Source organism: Lissotriton vulgaris, chromosome 2_1 (assembly GCF_964263255.1).
Source record: "Lissotriton vulgaris chromosome 2_1, aLisVul1.2, whole genome shotgun sequence".
NCBI classification, from domain to species: Eukaryota; Metazoa; Chordata; class Amphibia; order Caudata; family Salamandridae; genus Lissotriton; species Lissotriton vulgaris.
The window spans coordinates 1,878,577,727-1,878,597,481 of record NC_141687.1 but is presented as its reverse complement, the minus strand read 5'-3'; the positions used below and the strand labels follow the sequence as shown (position 1 = coordinate 1,878,597,481).

Genomic DNA, 19,755 nt, shown 5'->3' with positions numbered 1-19,755 from the left:
AGCCTGATTCCGACGGTCTACACTGCCCACTCATCTGACCCCTATGCCTGATGACCCACTGACTTTTCAGTCAGTCACACACTCTTCCCCAGTTCTTATCCCATTCCAGTCCCCACCTCAACCCCCTCCCTAGTTGCAGAGTCCAACCCTACTTTTTTGCCCCCCCCTGCTCTCCCTACCCACCCCCTCCCTGTAGATGAGTTTATGTTGTACCTGTTTGTGGCAAATAATAAAATGTAAACCATACAGAGAGTTTACTCCTCTTTGACTCAATCTCTGATTAATCACAAAAATATGTCAAAATGTTATCCCTAAATTTAAAAAAATACTTGTTTCAAGAAACCCAAGAAGCTTGTTCTCTGATTAGGTTGTGCAAATACTACTTGCCAGACATTTCAGAACAATATGTCCTCCCTTTCTAAGTAATATGTAACAACATTAGCTCCTGAAAAAGTTCCCACAGATACATCCGCTTTTCTCTTATAATGCACTGGCTACGGCCGCACCAGCTATTATGATCAGCAGGACTCCTAGCCCACATACATGTTCTTTCCTTACTGATAATCCCTTAATGCACTGGTGTCACACTGTATGCTGACTTTGCTACAGCGATACAAAAGGGGGTGGTGATGGACGGAGCATCTGAATCAATCAAACACTCGCACCCAGTCAAAAGATCTGGGTTTAATCCATCACCATTCTTTAGCCCACTCTGCCACCCCAGTTCAGAATGGCTATATGCAAATCAGTCTGACCCTGTGCCTCATGGGAACAGTCCAGCCTGAACTGCCAAGCATGTCTTCCCTGGACCGGAAACAAGCTTCCGAGGACCGGTTTCTGGCATTCCAGCTGTCTTTAGCCCGGCTTGCTTGAATCCAGTGGCAAAGTGAGCAAGGGACTCACGTCTGAGTATACCCTGCCACACTTATGGCGGCCAAAAGTGGTACAAAAGGGGGTGGTGATGGACGGAGCATCTGAATCCATCAAACACTCGCACCCAGTCAAAAGATCTGGGATTAATCCATCACCGTTCTTTAGCCCACTCTGCCACCCCAGTTCAGACATGGCCTGTGCCTCATGGGAACAGTCCAGCCCGAACTGCCAAGCCATGTCTTCCCTGGACCGGAAACAAGCTTCCGAGGACCGGTTTCTGGCATTCTCTTCCAGGGGATACTCATCAATAGTCATAAGCACTGAATAGTCCCGCCCTCGTGCGGGGACCCCGGAGCAATAGCCAATAATATGCATATATCTACATATATTTATATATACATACATATAAATACGCATAAAATAACGATATAAATATAGATAATATGCATATACATATACATATGCAGCCCAAAATAACCATACTAGGCTCAAAAGACTGACTTCGAATCCGTAGACTTTGTCAAAGATCTCCTATCACGTCTCCTGGATGAACGGTGATGTGAAGACCTCGGAGAAGGTGAAGTCCGCCTTCTCGCTGATGGAGATTTCCTCTGTGGAGTACGCTCACGCCTCACAGGAGACTGGATCACTCATAAAAGAGGTGACCTTGATCTTGACGCGGGCCTTTCAGACACCAGCTACCTGGACCTAGACCTTGGAAGGTTGATTCTCCTTATCTTCCAGTCTCTTAGTTCTCCCAACCATCGTGGAGAGATATTAGCCCCTGTAGGTGAAGGCGCTCTCGAGGGCTCTGGGGAGATTTGTACAATCTTCAGCCCAGGGGAGGAAGAAGAACTCCCAGAAGAAGCCACAGAAACCTGAGAACGTTCTTTAGAAACCGTTCTAGACCTCTTAGCTGCAGGAGACCTGGAGCGCGGTCTCCTTGACGTCGATCTCTCCAAAGGCGATCTTCTCGAAGGTGTCCTTCTCGACTGCGACCTCCTCGGCGGCGACCTCCTCGGCGACGATTTCCTCAACGGAGACACCCTCGGCGTCGACTTTCTCGACGGCGACCTCCTTGACGTCGAGTGCCTTTTAGGTGATGGCGTCATGTGCCTTGACGACGGCGCTTTTCTCGGCATCATGTGCCTCAACGCCATCTGACCTGGGCTCTTCGACGTTGAAACCTACAATGCCCGGTTCGACGTCGATGTCATTGCGCCTCTCGACGGCGACCTTGATTGACCTTTCGAGCCTCTCGACGGTGAACGTCGACGAGACGACGTCGAGTCCCGTCCTCTCGTAGCCGTAGGGGAGCCAGACTCGGATCGCCTACGCTCATGGCGTTTCTCACCTCTCATCGACGGCGAATTCTTCTTCGACGGCGACTACGACGTCGACGGAAGACGTGATGCTGATTTCGACGATTTTTAACATACCGGAACTTTAGAAGAAGATCTGTCCCTCGAAGTCGACTGGGAACGATGTTTTCTCTTCTCCCCTCTTTCCTTACGTTCTTTTTGCTGAGAAGGTTTCCTGGAGTAAAAGTCTTCTCTTCCACTCACGGTTTCTCCTCTGTCATGCAGGAACTGAAGCCTGCTCTTCTCTCTCTCTCTTAAAGTTCTGTTTGACAACTTGCTGCAATGGTAGCAAAGTTCTGGCTTGTGTGTAGATGGAAGACAAGCCACACAGACCGAATGTGGGTCTGTCTTGGACATTTTTCTACCACAGGCCGGACACTTAATAAATAAGGCCGGCATTGTGACTGGAAAAAAAAACCAAAAACCACAAAACATTGTTGATTTAGTCAGATAATGACTAAAGACGTCGAGTAAAGACAAAAAATTGAAAGAACTACCAGAAGAAAGTGAAATAATATCACCAACTGGCGAGCTCAATGCTCCAGGATCCTCATAAGCACACCCACCCTCCTCCCCGGACGAATACCAGAACTGGCTATTTTACATGTTACCCATTACACTGTTATACGCCGTCCAAAAGAACTGACCTAACTGTCACCTGTGGGGCATGATGGGAGCCTGGAGGCTCATAGAGGTCTTAAAGGCACGGCACCAGTTTTTTTCCAATTGTTACAATGCAGCCTATCTAGGCTAAAGCTGCCTCTATGATCCTGCCTGTTTTACCTTTGAAAATAAAGGTTGTGTGTTTCAAAGTCAACAAAGGCAGTGCTTTCTTCTTTGCATTTTCATATAATGTAATTTATGTCTTTATTTAACAAATGTAAAGATTTTTTAGGCATTTGGGGGCAGTCTTTTGAGCCTAGTATGGTTATTTTGGGCTGCATATGTATATGTATATGCATATTATCTATATTTATATAGTTATTTTATGCGTATTTATATGTATGTATATATAAATATATGTAGATTTATGCATATTATTGGCTATTGCTCCGGGGTCCCCGCACGAGGGCGGGACTATTCAGTGCTTATGACTATTGATGAGTATCCCCTGGAAGAGAACTAGGATTACAGGTAAGTAACTAATCCTTCCAGCCGTCTTCAGCCTGGCTTGCTTGAATCCAGTAGCAAAGTGAGCAAGGGACTCACGTCTGAGTATACCCTGCCACACTTATGGCGGCCAAAAGCGGTACAAAAGGGGGTGGTGATGGACGGAGCATCTGGATTAAACCCAGATCTTTTGACTGGGTGCGAGTGTTTGATTGATTCAGATGCTCCGTCCATCTGACTGACATCGTAATCGGCCCCTAAATGAGGGCAGTCTCCAATGTTATGTCATTCTAGAAAAGGTCCCCTCCCGGTGTGCTCTCTCTGCATAAAACGATTGCTCCCAGTGTAATGAAACTGCAAGTTGTAGTGTGATGTCTCTGCAGTACATCATAGATGTGTGACACTGCATTGGCAGCATTATTAACAGCCATCTACAATGAAATCTCTTTAGCTTCGCCATTATGTTGTCTCACTGGTTTTACTGTTTGAAACTACTCCCTTCATAGTAAATCATTTCCTGTTGCATGCTAATTTCTTGTTTCTGGGTTTAACTATGTGCATTTTTCCACGTTTGATCTGTAAACTTGTTTCTTTCACACAAACATTCTGTACATTTTACGATCTTATTTGACCCTAGCAGGCCTTTTTATTCATCAATCAGGTCTCCTTTGCCAGCCAGACTATTATGGCAATCTAGATCAGGACTCCTGACTGTGAGATGCCCACTTGAGGTTGTGCAAGTTGAGCAACATGTATAATTCAGCCAGACTTCAGACAACATCTTTGGACCAACCTGTCCTCGCTCCCCGCCCCCTGCCCCACTCCCCACTCCCCCCGTCATCTGATCCATCCGATTCTTATGCCCATGTTTCTGTACGATTGTCTTACCCTCTCTCCATCTCCTCTATTTTCCCTGTGTCGCTGCTCTAATTCTGCTACAATGCCTACTCTCAGTGTGCTGTACAGCCACCTTGCCATCTCTTAATTTGTTCTGTGGTCCACAGGCTCATTTCTGCCATATCCTTTCATTCCTTCTCCCCTCTTTGGGGCCACTCACTTCATCTCCTTTCTGGGTCCACTCCACTCTACACTTGCCAGCAGCGGCTCCTTCCAGGCTATGCAGTGTCACAACAACTCAGGGGATGTGTCATTGCTACAATGTTAATGTAGGGGATTTGTAGAGCGCACTGTTTCCAAATGGTGTCCTGGCGCTAACCTAAAAACAAACCGGAAAACAGGAATCATTACCAATAGTCTGATCTACCAAACAACCAAGTTTTCAACTCTTGTCTACAATTAAGAAAGTAGGTGGCTGAACGGATGGTTAATGGGAGTTTATTCCAGATGATAATGGTGCCCAGGTAAAAACTTCTGCCACCCCAACTTAAATCTTGGTGCCATCAGAGTTCTAGAATTGGAAGATCTAAGTGCTCTACTAGGCAAGTACCATCTACATTTCTGAGCTAGGTCCTGAGTTCCTATATTGTGCAAAGCTTTGTACACAAAGCTTTGAATTGGATCGTCTCTTTCACTGGCAACCAGTGTAGCTGTTTGATTTTATGCCTAACTGAAACATTTTTAGGAGTGTGAGTAAGGACTCTCGCAGCTGTATTCTTTAATACTTGGAGTTTGCTCAGATGCTGGGCTTGCATATTAAGATATAGGCCATTACAGTAATCTAATCTGGCCAATAGCAAAGCTGTTATGGCCAGTTTTTGATAATTTACTGGGATAAAAGGTAGGATCTTTCTAATATTTCTTAAAATGAAAAAGGTGGAAGAAGTAAGAGCGTTGAACTGTTTGGTGAACGCAAGCCTATTGTCCACAATTATCCTAAGAATTTTGGCCTTTTCGACTGGTTTCAGTAAATCTCCTAAAATCTCTGGCCATCATTCCGGAGACCAAAAAGAGGGGTCATTTCCACTTCGGTTTTATTAGAATTCAACTTTAAGTTATTCGAGCTCATCCGTAAACCTACAGCTGACATGCAATCACTAAACTGCTTACTGATGGCGATGGTTGTTTCGTAACTGCTACGACAATTTGTGTATCATCAGCATAAGAAGTTATGGCAAAGCCACAGGATTTTATGATTGGGGCTTGGGCTGCAATGTAAAGATTAAAAAGAGTAGGGCTAATTGAAGAGCCCTATGGCACTCCACAAGGGAGCTGAAAAGAGTTGGATTCAAACAGGTCCAGAGCAACCAATTGCATCCTATCTTTTAAAAAATATTTAAGCAGGTGAAGTGCTGATCCCTGCACACCAATCCTGGTTAGCCTGTCCACCAAAATAGAATGGTGAACAGTGTCGAAGGCCACCAATAAGTCTAATAAAATAAGGGAGACCCTTCCACCATTATCTAGAGCTGCCCTGATTTCCTCTACTGATTTGATCAAGGCTGACTCTGTGCTGTGCCCTGTCCTAAATCTATGTTGTGTTTCATCTAGGCAGCTATGTAAGTTAATATACTCCATCAGCTGTTTATTCATATCCCTCTCTAGGAGTTTAGCAGGAACAGGTAGATTTGATATAGGGCTTTAATTGTTAACATCTGCTGAATCTAAATTGTTTTTTTTAGGATAGGCAAGATTGATGCCCTTTTCCATAGCTTAGGAAACACTCCTGTCATAATAGTTGAATTAAACATTTTTACCAGGTTGTTTGCTAAGATATCTACCAATTTTACTGCCGTCACAGGACAGGAGCCGATTGGTAAATCTGATTTGGAGTTAGCAATAAGGTCCATCACTTGCACCTTATTTTGGTCAGCAAATTTGTCAAGTTTGACAAATACTACACGGACACGTACCCGCCCCAGAGCTGCATGAGTGGATCTAGTATTGAAAGACTGTGCTACGTTTTGAGTAATTAGGTTTCCAGTGGCATATCTTTGATGATAACACAATCAGCTCCGGACACATCTTGTGGGTTGCTACCATTGTTGTTCAGTCCTGATGAAGACCCCATGACCATTGAGATAAGGGGTTGACAAATCCCACTGTTGCTTGTTATTGAGTTGTTCTCTTGTACAGTAAAATGCATGTATATGAGTTATGTGCTTGTAGAAGTGTATCAATTGTCGACAGTGACTAATCCATTGTAAATAATTCTCACCCACCTATATTTGACTTTTTGTCACAAATCACTTGAACCGCAAGAATTTCTTTGTAGCACCATTACCAATGGTTACGTTCAGTAAAAACTATGGATTAAACATATAACAAATGGTTGTATATAATCTCTCCTTGTAAAGAAATTGTCGAAGGAGATTAGGCTCTAAGTTCTCCCCGAAGGAGCCTTGTCATGTTTTTCCACTTTTTCTGTATTGTCCAGATTCCCAGGCTTTTATGGGGTGGCCCTTTTTCGGTTCAGAGAAACTACAGAGAAGGCAAAAGCTCTTTGCCTGGATTGCTGCTGTCTTGTGTCCCTCTGCTGCTTGACATTACCACCGTCTATAGGTGTGGCTTGCATTCAGTTATAGGCTAGTCCTATTAACTTTGTTATTGCTTGTTAAAAATTGCCAATAATTTAGAGCAGCACAATTCAATTGGTGAAATCCAGAAACAGTGACATACAGTGGAAAGAGTACTACTTCCTTTAGGTGAGAGCTTGAAGCAAGGTATAACTAGATGAACAAGGGTATTTATTTATTTTATGCGTGTTTATATAGCGCTTACTTTACCCAAAGGTGTCAGAGCGCTTTACAATAGAACAAGTTACATTACATAAGCACATGAATTACATTCAAAATACGAAAGCACAAAAAAATGTTACAATGGTGTGTATAAGATGTGCATTTTAAACTAACAGTGTAGATATAATCTGCCAATATAGACAGTAAGTGAGCCTTTGAGTGTGGAAGCCCAACGCCTACATGAATGCAGGACCAAGTAGTTGTAGGGAAAGCATTTCTATTTGCACATAAAAAAATCATTGCACTGTTCTATTATTAATATGCATAGGGACATAATGGAGTGCAAAAGGAACCATTCCTGTACAGAAATGTCACTGTGAAGCATTTTGTTACATTCAGCCATGGGCCCCACTCTTAATGTTAATTTTATAGTTTTCACTACTCCAAAATGAGGCATACAGAGCAACAGAACCACACTCTTTTGTTCACATTATTTGGCATTTGCTGTATATTGCATTACCTACACTTTTTATTTTTGTCAATCAAATCAATGTCATTTTCATTTTCAATCTTTATTTCGATCTTTTAGATCATAAAAGATATACAAGCAGTAAAATCATTTAAACAAATCAATAAAACATTGATTATTCTAAACATTTTCAATCTTTATTTCGATCTTTTAGATCATAAAAGATATACAAACAGTAAAATCATTTAAACAAATCAATAAAACATTGATTATAAAATTAGACTGCTGACCGTCAGTCAATTCATCATCAAAGTAAGTTTAAAATCAGTAATGAACTTGCGTTATTTTTTTTAAAAAACAGCTCCGCCTTCAAGAGGCGTTTGCGGATAAACCACATAGCTGTGAGATACTTTGCCACTGCGAACACAATTGGGGGTGACACATCAGTTTTTAGGATTCTGTTCGCAGGGAGGAACGTGCCGGAAGCCCAGATTTTTAAGAAAGGGGACTAGCCATTGTTTCCTGATTCCTTGGTAAGCTTTGCAAAAGAAAATCACATGTAGGTCATTTTCTTTGGAGTGCGCACATGCCGGGCAGTGCTCAATGGTCGGGGGAGAGGACCAGGAACTAGTGAATGTTCTGAGGGGAAGTGTGCCATATCTCCATTGCAGAAATAACTTTCTGGTAAGCACAGGGGTCATACCATCCAGAACACATTCCAGTAAGTAGAAGTCTTTACTTTGAATGAATAAGTTTGTTAAGGATCCCTCACGCATGGTGTCCATGATATTGGCCAGCTTTCGATCATAGTAAACTTTTGACAATACTTTGCGTGGAATCCTAGTGCTTTCGTTTGCCGGATCAATCCAGAGTTCTGGTAGGTCCAGGCTCTCACGAGAACTTTTTATGTATCTAAGCCATGGGATGTTTATGGCTTTTGGTAAAGTCAAAAACTCCTGGAGCTCCGTCCTGTAGTTGATAAGTTCTTGGCTACTCCATAAACGTCGCCAGAAAGTTAATGGTTTGAGTCCTAGTTCTTCTGCAATTGGCCTAATTCCCAAATCTAATCTCAGAGGGAGTAACAGAGTACTTGGTGGGAGTGCTACCAGCTGCCTGATGAATTTATTTTCCGTGCTAGTTAGGTTTTTGGCAGAAGTATGACCCCACAATTCGCCCCCATATGTGACTGCCCCCCGTGCCTGGGATTTGTAGATTTGAATGACGGGGCCAAGTGGACGATATGTTGATTTGTTCGCCATCCTGGAAATACCACCCGCTATCTGCACCAGTTTCATATTTGCCCTAGTCTGTTGTGTCCCCCATGTCATGTTCTCATTAAGGGTTACACCCAGGTACTCAAATGTGGATACCCTCTCTAGCCGCGCTGCACCTAGCAATGGATTAGGACGTGTTGAAGGGGTAGGGTTTAGGATCATATATTTTGTTTTAGAGACATTAATCTCAAGACCCCTCTCGGTGCAAAATTTGAGAAACCCATCCAGTACACGTTGTATTCCCATGGGGGATTTCGACAACAGCAGGGTATCATCCGCAAACATGATTGTGGGTTCCCTGCTGCCGTTCAATTTGGGTGCGTCAATGTCATCAATCCTGGTCAGATGGGTGATTACCCCGTTCACAAAGAGGCAGAACAGGGTCGGTGCGAGCACACAACCCTGTCTCACCCCTCTGTCAACGGGGAATCTTTCCGTTAAGTTACCATTTCTGCCACATCTGACACTGGCAAAGTTTTTCTGTTGCAGTTTCATCAAAATGGAAAGAATGTCTAGCGGAACACCTAAATCAGCCAGAACACTCCATAGCTTGGATCTTGGCACCAAATCGAAGGCGGCGCGTACGTCCACGAAGACCGTGTACAAGCTGCCCCCCTCGATTAGTGCGGTCCTCCAATAAATAAGGTTACGGCGGAATATCTGGTCAGTTGTGGACACCCCCCTCCTGAATCCCGCCTGATAAGGGCTCAAAGTGGCAGTTTCCTCAAGCCAATTCTGGAGACGATCCAGGATAAGCCTACCAAAGAGCTTCTGGGGGACATCTATTAGGCTGATGGGCCTATAGTTGGCTGGGAGCAGAGGCGAACCCTTCTTGAATATAGGAACAACCTCTGCACCCAGCCAAGTATTCGGCACCTCCATGCCTTTTAGGATGGCATTGAATATTGTCAATAGATAGGAGGCCCATACGTCAGGCTCTTGTTTAAAGAGGTCACCAGGGAGGCCATCCAGCCCAGGAGCCTTGCCTGACAACAGACGTGTAATAGCAACTCGTACCTCCTCTTCTGTAAAGGGGTCCACCTCAGGATAGGTAGTTTTGTTTGGGGGTGGATAGCATATAGCTCCAGATTCCTCTGTATAGAGGGACTGAAAGTGCTCTCGCCATACCCTAGGTGCAATGTTCGGTTCTATTACCGATGCTAGGTGCTCGGATCCCGTATTGACAATTCGCCAGAACTTGTGGTAGTCCCTGATAGCTAAAGAGTTTGAGAGATCCTCACATTTATCTTGGTCCCATTCAATCTTGGCCTGGGTAACCAGTTTCTTATATTTCCTTCTTTTGGCCTGTATCTCCTGTCTTCCTTTACCCTCCTTGATGCAGGTCAAGAGATCCCCCTTCGCCTTACGGCATGAGGCATTGTACCATGTATTACGGCGAGATCCACCACCTCTGATATGTCCCTTAGAAAAGAGATCTGTCGCTAAGGTCCTAATAAGTTCCTCGTGTGCCAAACACAATAATTTATGGGTTTCCAGGGTGCTGGGATCCTCACTTAGAATACCCACTTTTTCCAATATCGGAATAAGTCTAGTATAAAGTTTAGGAAGATTCTCTCTGCCTGAAACTAATTTTTCCCACCTTATTCTCCTTCTGTTGTTTTCAAGTAAAAGCCCTGTGTTTGTCGCCCTCGTAGTTTGGTCCCTACCCTCCTGGCCAGGGAGGGCGTAGTCCAATTCAAGGGCGTTATGATCGCTGTCAATTCTATCTATTACTTAAAGTCGATGATGTGTGACCACGAGGACAATTGTACTAGAATATAGTCCAGTCTTGACTCCCTGCCTGCTCTGTTAAAAGTGTGTTTACTGGGTATATCGGATTTAATGCGCCCGTTACACGCTCTGACACTGTGTTTAGGGTCAGAGCGGTAATCTGTAGGGCGAGGGGGGTCCAAGCTCTAGGCGAGGGAGCCACCGTAGGGGGTACTGACCACCTTGCGTCCTCTTCCAAGGAGGACCCATCCAAGAGGCCTGCAAGGGGCTCAAAATGTGAATTTAGGTCCCCACCCACCACATATGCAGTCCCTTTAGTGATTTCACTAAGGAAGTTTGACAATTCCTCAATGGTGAGTGAGTCTCGTGATGTGTTTACCGGCCTAGAGTATACATTTATTACGGCTAGTCTACAGGAGTTTGGCCATTCCAACAACACCGCTAATTTATCCTCAGACACCAAGGGGAGGCGAGTAGCCTGACATCCCAGGTGGGTAGCCACCCAGGTTGAGAGGCCTCCAGAGGGGCGGCCCCTACCCCCCCATTTCGCAGGAATGGAGAATGCCGCGAAGCCTTGGCAAGAGTACTCATCCCTTGCCAGGTTTCTTGGAACAGGCATATATCTTTGGAATTAATAAAAGCAATCCATTCCTGTTGTTCGAGCTTGTTGCCCAGGCCAGCCACATTCCATGATATTATTTTCAGAGGTGGTGGCCTTGGGTTAGAAGCTGGGGCAGGGGATGGAACGTTGTCTTTTTCGCTACCCTGGGACCTTATTTTTATGTCCAAGTCTCCTAATGCTTCCCCTAGTTCCGTAGCAATAGGAAGAGGCAGGTCGGGATTAATCTGGTTATCCTCCAAACTATGCGGTGGAACTTCAGGCTGCCCGATCTCTGCCATCGAAACAGTAGTAGATCTAGGTGGTGTGATGTTGGTTCCTTTCCCTCCCTTGGGTAACAGTACTGCTTACTACTATTGCGCATAAACAGTCAATCCACAATATCTAAGTGGCAGTACCTATTTGATGTCGGGAAGTATATGGGGTGGTGGGCTCTAGGGGGACGACAATCTCCTCTCTCACTCTACCTCTCCAATCACCCCCCTCCCATAATAAGTTTCCCAACCCTCCTCCTCGGTCTTTGATGTGAAATACGCTTGATGTTGATTTCTAGGGTAGTGGAAGTCTCCTCTCGCCCTTGCATCCCACCTACCCGCCCTCTCCTGGGGGCCACCCCATCTCTCTTCCTCCCATACATGTGTCAGTGGAGGGTAGAAGAAAGAAAGGGGTAGGGGCTGGATGTTACTCTCCTGGTCATCAGGAGACCAACCACAAATGTGGGTGATGGTCCTGGGATCTCTAAAACTAATCAGGACACAGTCTCCGTTGATGGATTTTCTTGTACTACCCACCCATGGGACCCTTCTTACCATGAGGACCTCGCTTGGGCTGTACATAGATAACCAGCTTACCACCTTGTTCTTTAGAGAGGCGGTGGATTCTTTAAAGGTGGTTTTTAGCTCCCGGACCCATGCTAAGATTACTGTGTACGGACTCGCCTCGGGCGGCAAATTCACTACCCTTGCCTTGTTAGCTTTGCCTGGTGCCTCATCTAATGGTACTACTACTTTCTGAGGCTGGTTGGGGGAAGAAGTATTATCCTTTAGCTGCTTGGACTAAGTTTGTGGAGGGGATGTGTGTGGAGGTCGGGCTGAGGGCTGATTGGGGATAGCAGCATTAGCCTTAGACTGCATGGTAGTATTTTTGGAGGGGGTTAATTTGGCGTGTCGGACCAGGGGTGCTGCACTATTGTGCGCCTTAGTGGTAGCTGGGACACCCCTCTTGTTCTTTGTCTCTGCCCCCCTCTATCACCCTTGCTATCTCCTTTATTGTCTACTTTTAAGGTGTCGGCTAGTTGCACCATAGATTTCTCTAAGATCTCAAAGGGGTTCTTATTAGCGTGTTCTGTAGTCTCTGCAAATGGGATCTCAACAGGTAAAGCCTCGACTCTATCGATAGGCAAAATCCCCATTATGCTCAATCTGGGGCTATCAACCTCCAGGGTAGGATTGAGCTTCTGAGTTTTTGCCTTCCTTCCCCCTTTGTTTTGGGCCCCTTTTTTCCTTTTGGGGATAGCTCCTTCCCTCCCCCAATGTAGAAGAGCTGTATGAGTCCTATCTTGTAATATCATGTCTCTCATACCGTGCAGTACGAGTCAAGGGCCAAAAATATGAAGTAGGAAATGTATGTGGCATTTCAATTGTAAAAACAGTTATGAATGAAGCAGACCATCAGGGGTGTGGAATTTAATAAAATATCTACTTGTCCATGGGCAGGTTGTTTCATAAATCTACTTGTCCTGTAACAAAATCCACTTGTCCCTTTTGTGCCATGTAATGCGGACACAAATTATGGCAGCAATCTCATTATATAAGAGCTCTGAAATAGCCTTTCTGATTATGCCAGGGCTCCTTCCATAGTAGGGTTTGAATACTAGCAATTCCCTTATGTTGCCACATTTCCGCAGATCTACATGCTGGGGCTGAAGGTAATGGTAAGCAATAGTTCCAGGGTTGCAATGCCCTTTTGAGTCTGTGCAAACATACTTACTTGCATTTTTTAAGGGTTTTTCCTCAACGCTTCTCTAATCTTTTCCCATACTGAAAAAGGTTGGAAATTTACTTTTGGCAATGACAGACATACAACTTCTTCCAGGGTTGGGGAAAAAAGTGGTTGGATGGAAAATGAACTTGTGAACACTCAGATTTTCGCATGAGCAAATCTACACTTGCATATTTGTGCATGCTAAATGCAGTTCACAAATATTTTCCAGGAGTACTATTTCTTGGCCTACTTCTGTAAAGTCTTGTGAATTTACGAAAGCCGTATATCTGCACTTAATGCAAGAACATGTCTGGACTTTTGAGACTTTATTTAATAATTGGGCTCCTAATTAGGTCTGGCGTTAACCTTGTCGTTTTGTGTTTATTAAAATTCCGTCTCTATCGGCTAGCTTCACTCTGAGTGACAGCATTCGGTTCTTTCACAAGGCGTATATCGACACACAGTTGTTTTATTCAGTGCCAGGAACTACTGTGGCAATGTGTGCTTTTTGAGACCAAAAGCATTTTACGCTTTTGCAAATGTTTGTTATTATGTTGAGGCCCGACCGCTCCCACACCAATATGGTTTTACCAAAAACCATGCCAAAACAAGTCAAGCGTTGACAAAACCAAAAGACTAGCCAACAATTTCAGAGCTACTGGCTTTACCAATGCTTGTTTATTTTTATGTTTCCCATAATCTTATGAAAACTGGTTACACTGATTTCTCATTATGAATATTTTTGGGAAATGCTGGCATACCTCAACACCTTTGCTGCAAGGAAACAATACCTAAATGTTACATTAGTTAAGCTAAATGTTTTTGCATTTTTTGTGAACATTTGATTTTGAAAATAAAAGAATCATCAGTCTTACTGTCAAGCTTCTGCAAATATTTGCATCTAATCCGAGAGCATTCTGGGTGCATTATACATAGCCTCATATTGCTAAACATTGAATACGTATGTACACATTTTTATACTGGAACCACTGTAAGTGGTGAAGTCTGAGCTTACAACATTTACTTAGAGTGCTCACCCTAACAAAAAAGGCTTTGCATTAATGAACCATGAATACAAGTTTGAACAGCATTAGCATGCAAGCACAAATATTACCTTAAATGCAGGCAATGCCTTTCCCTGATCCATAATGTGGTACTAGAAACTGGCAGCCAAAGAGGTTGTGCTGTAGGGGGTTGGGCCAACTTGTGCCAAGGACAAAAAAACATGAAAACATGTTGCCCTTGACCCCAAATAATATGTCCAGGGTGTTGCGCTATAGGAATTCCACATCCACTCCAACTGCTATAACTATGACCCTGTTTTAAATCTTCACAAATCCCGTCTTTAGTTAAGGTAAATATATTTGGATGGGCTCAGCTTGAATTTGTTCAGAGTTTCAATTGTGTATTTTTTAGCCATTCAACTAACTTTGCTTTATTGTTGGCATTTGAATTGGTGTTCCTTTTTCATTTGAAGCGAGCATTTCCGTTGCTGCACAAAAAATGCAACACATTATGTTCTGTTTTATATTTTGTCAGAATTCAAATTGGTTAATGATTAATAAAGTATTTTTGTCGCTTAATTTTTAAGTAGCATTTTATATTGTTTATGATGAGGAAGGTTATAGAAAGATATAGCTCAACTATACAGCATCACGGTTCTACTAGAACTTCTAAATCATATGACGTGAAAATATCCGAGCCTAACTTGTTTTGTAATCAATATCAACATCCGAGGTACCTCTAAATGAACTTTGTGTTTGCGGGATTTACTTATTTTTATGTATGTTTAATATATTATAATGTGATCTGGGTCCATACTGATCCACAGGGAGCATATGGGTAATTCTTTTATTTTCATTGTTAATATTCATATAGTTAGATTGTTTATTAACAGTTACAGTATTGCCTATTGATTTGAAATCGTTGTATACCTTATCACTTTCATGTTTTCAAGGTCTTTCAAATTATGTACCTACTTTTTGTTCCTCAGCACCACCGAATTATGCTGACGTTGTCTCAGAAGAAGAATTTTCTAGGCATATTCCTCCATATCCACAACCCAATGATGCTACTTCTCAGAGTGAATTTCCTTGTCCTATGTTTTCCTTGATCCAGGAGTTCCGTTATCAGCCTCCGCCACTCTATTTTGAGGTAAATAAAATATCAATCTTGGTTTTAATTAACTAGCTGCTTAGTTGCACTGGTGGTGCACTATTTTTAGGAGTTGTGGTGAGAAAGCTCATTTACATCAGTAGATACACTATTTAATCTGACCTTTGGTCATTAATTGTTATAGTTTATACATGGATCACATGGTGTTTTAGTGGCTGTTGTGTTTGTTGCTGGTGGAAGAGAGAAGAGTTGTGGCCATTGCAGAAGTGCACTTTGTAATCACGAATGGCACTTGTTGTTCTAATGTTATCATTCTGTGCTTTCTTTCACAGGTTGATCCACATCCTAGTGAAACAGAAGAACATCAGCAACGTGTTTCATTCATAATCTAAAGCAGATGCAAATAATTATCCTGTGCAATGTGTTTTATTTAAGCATTACTGTTTTGCATTTCCTTGGCTCCATTGATCTGTGGCAATGACCAGCACAGCAAATCGCGGCGCATTGTTCTGACTGTTGGTAAAAAATAAAGGCCTTTTGTGGAGGAATACGTCTAGCATCTCAAGACTGCTTCACAGGCAGCTGCAGTCTTCAGTTTGAGCTGGTGATTGCAAGTGAAGCCGACCAGCTCTCATTTGTTTTCGGGGACCAGCACTTATTGTTCCTCAACAAACTTTGATCCAGAGCAAGAGAGAGAAAGATAGAGGAAAAGAAAGATGGAAAAGTATTGACAAAGGGAGAAAAAAGGTGAGATAAAAAGGCTGGGAGTGTCTTGTGGTGGATTAAAGAGGTAAGAGGTGGAATCAAGACTGCGCAACCTTAGTATCCTGCACCTTAACCTTCGATAGTGCCGGTTGCAGGCTTCTGAGCAAAACCTTAGGCCCGCCGCTTATTCTTCTACAAATTAAGCAGTGGCTACAAATGTCATCTGATGCACCCCAGCAGTTTAGTCCAAGAGAAATGAAGAACAGCGAGGAAGGTCAAGCATGATGTATATACTTAATGCAAGGACAAGCGATGTGTGCATACGGTGCGCAGCTCCAGTTCTAAACTTTGAGGGAAATGGTTCTTCTAAGAGACCTTGACTCCTACCATTTATTTTCAACAGCTCAAAGAGAAGACTTAGCCAAAAATGAAATCAGGGATTAAATAATTTCAAATATTTGCACTATATGGTATAGGTCTTGGAGCAGAATTAAGCTCTAAAGTATACAGACAACCTAAAGCTCAGTTAAACATTTCAATAAAGTACATTTCTTTAATTGGATAGAAATGGGTAATGTATTTTCAATTTGAAAGTAAAGGTTATGCATCTGGAAAAAACAATGTCATTTATATTTCACATAAGTCAAACCAAGTGGCCTTTATTGCGTTATAGTTACGTCACATATCTGAAAAGGAAAAAAATCTGGTTTTATTCTGTTCTTAATTAGTCTCCTCTTCTTACTTGCGATTATTCATAGGTTTAGATATCTAGGGTACTTTTGTTCAGAAGGCTTAACATAAAATCTTTTGTTATTCTACCTCGCATACATTTTGGGATATAGTATCTAGATTTGTATGCACCTTTGAAAGAAACACGTCTGCCTTATCCGATGGATGTAGCAAGAGAAGCCTTTAATCGGATCTCTTTGGGCTTTTTGATAATGAAAGCCGCCACATTTCCCTTTTCTATGCTATTGGTTAAATGCCTTACCGTCTCTGAGCAAGAACTTATTTACATTGATTTTCGAATGTTTTCTTAAACATTAACATCTCCTTGTTTATCTGAAATGCACTGGATATTTTTAAATGCAATCTATTTTAACTTATTTCTTATGTCTTAATGAATTGCTTCTTACCACATTGTGATGTTTTATTGTTACTTCCCATGTGTAAAGTCGACTATAGTCTTCTGTTGAAGCAGCATCTGGTTTTAGATTGAGATGTTATCATTATACTGCCGATGCAAATCGAAATTTTTGTATGTTCTTTTCATAATAACTGGGAAACCATTGTGAACAGCTGGTCATGCAGGATATTTTTTGTAGCTATGCCATAATTAAGTTTTGTTGGATAACTTGTTGGAAATGTTTGTGAATTAAAATGTTTGTATGCAAAGCACCCAATGTAGTATTTGGGGGAGGGGTTTTTCTGTCACAGCATGCCAGATATCACTTTCGCCTTATTACAAGCACATTATATCCTGTGATGCATGGAAAAAGGCAGACAGGATATCAGTCTCATTTGTGACAGTGTACCCATCCCGAAACTCTAAAGCAGGCCCAAAGTATTATATTGATTCCCATGCATACCAATCAAATTGTGTCCCTTAATGTCTCAAAGATTTGTTAAAATAGTAGCACCAGTCCAAAGGAGCAAAGATTTTTCTTAAGACATACATTCAGCTGTGTCTATTGCTTCTTGCTTTTTGTCATGTATGCATTTGCACTGGTAAAGTCACAGTATTCAATGACATTCTGGTGGTATAGGTTGCTGGTGATACGATTCCTTTCTATGCATGTTCAAATATAACAAGCAATGTATTCACTCTGCAATTCAAATGCCAATGAGAAACCCTTTGAGTTCTATTCTTTTTTATGATCTTCAGTAGACTTACAGCTTTAACCAAAAAAATGAATGCGCCTTCCAAAAATATTGAGAACGGGAATGTATTGAGCACCTTATTGTCTGGAAAAAAGATTCTTTGTGTTGGTATTATGTAGCTTTTGTAATGTTGGGTGATTCAGGCCTAAACAAATATTGCCACTTAGGCATTACTTGCATAATTTTCAGTAAAATAACTTCTGTCAGCCTGACCCCTCTGATAGTTTGCATCAAAAACCCAATCCAGAAACCAATTGTTTTTAATTTTAACGAAAATAACTATCCTTTTGTTCTGTTTTATTGGGTTTTTAATTGTAAACTGTTCTTGTACAGCTAAAAGGTCAAAATAAATGTAGACAGTTCTTCTACCAAAAATGAAATGTCGTATTGCAAGACTACGACTGAGTACATGCATTTCGCCCACAAACTGGTGGATTTAGTTATAATGTCTAGTTTCAAACGTGAAACACCTCTGTTTTGTCAGTTGTGCCCCAAACCGGGTAATAATGAAGTATTTGATCGATTGGTACAATATAGTGGTTTGCAAATCTGAACCCGTAAAAAAAAAATCTCCTCCCGTTTCACTCTGTAGAATATCCTCCAATTTATAGAGTCCTGAAACTGATTCAGAAGTTATTTGGTAAAACTAAATAATAAATCACCTTCATATGTTTAACAGGGTGGTGTTTTCTGTTTTTTCTGGTTTGCTATCAATTGTAACATTCATCTATTCTTCTGTGTCCATGTTAGAAGAACAGGTTTTTCTCATATTCCATGCTGCAAACTTATTGAAACAAACCAGTGAACTTGGGTGGCTGCAAGTATAGAAACGTGCTTAAAGATACCAAAAATAAGGTTGTACACTGTAGTGAATAGATTCCTAAATGGATTTTAATGTGGCTATTTTTCATTTTATAGCAAGGCCCGGAGGCCAATATTATGCATCAGATGTAAATGGTGGATAAATTCACCTTTCATTCCATTAAACTTGTTTTCTTATCCATAAGCAACTGTCTGATTTAGCTTAAAAGCTCAATGTTTACTTTATTGTTTTATTATAATTATAGCTGCTGGATAAGACGGTCTCAAATATAAAGGCGGCATTAGCTTTGCTTTTAAAAATCCACTCATAAATCATAATATGAAACCTAAAGTTTAGACTTTACACTTTTTTCAACTCTAATAGATAATATTAGTATTTTATGACTGCTGAATTTTGCACAGTACGTGAAAAGGGAAAAATGAAAAGAAACTCCTCTTTATGAATTGGTTGAAATGAATAATATCACGTAGACACAATTTTTGATACCAGGTAGCGCTCCTTTGTGTCTAACATGTTTACAAAAATGACTGTGCAACCAAACGGAATTCTGTAAACTGGAATTTTAATTGTTAATTCGTTTTGTGTTTTATAAACTATTTACAGGTAAGCTGTGGCCTTACTTCTTTTTTTAGTGCGACTTGTTTGATGTTTGTAATCCTTTTGAAATTAAAATGGATGTTATAGCATGTTTATAAAGCAGGAAAGAAAGCTACAGATTGATCCTGTTTGCACAGTACGGAATGGAAGCATTTGGTGGTAACGCAGTACAACTGTGAAAGAAGCTAAACTAAATGTTTTGATGTACGGTCTTGTATTTAAATGCTCATATTTGTTTTGTGTCCAGTTTGAACCCTGTGGGTTCTTCCTTTGCTAATAAAAAAATCAGTTCAAATAAGAATACTGTTGTCATTCACAACATTAATAAACACAACTTTGATTTTCAAATTCTAGTGGTATACTATACATAATTTTTAAATTTGCGCTTCTTTCGTCTGTGTTCCAATTCAGTTTTGTTTTTGTAATTAATATCCATGTGTGCAATTGAACAGATTCTTATGATAGTGGTGGATGACTGGATTATTCAGATTAAAATGCTTTCTGTAGCATCTGGTCATTTATTCATAGCTCAATTTAGATTGGTTGATTACATTTACAACTATGTCAGTTTGATTAATG

The 19,755-nt window shown here is 41.6% G+C and overlaps 1 protein-coding gene across 3 annotated transcripts in view; it reads left to right on the top strand.

Annotated features, from left to right (window-relative positions):
* The window catches only part of ARRDC4 (arrestin domain containing 4), a 200,717-nt gene extending 181,193 nt beyond the window's left edge, over positions 1–19,524 (top strand). For 2 of the 3 annotated variants that reach the window (XM_086958080.1, XM_086958081.1), the window contains exons 7-8: positions 15,049–15,209; positions 15,503–19,524. In XM_086958080.1, coding sequence (XP_086814206.1) covers positions 15,049–15,209; positions 15,503–15,562 — 221 coding nt within the window. In that variant the 3' untranslated portion in view covers positions 15,563–19,524. The remainder of the gene's footprint in view (positions 1–15,048; positions 15,210–15,502) is intronic. The other variant, XM_086958082.1, reaches the window with a different exon arrangement.
* The last annotated feature ends 231 nt before the right edge of the window (positions 19,525–19,755 follow it).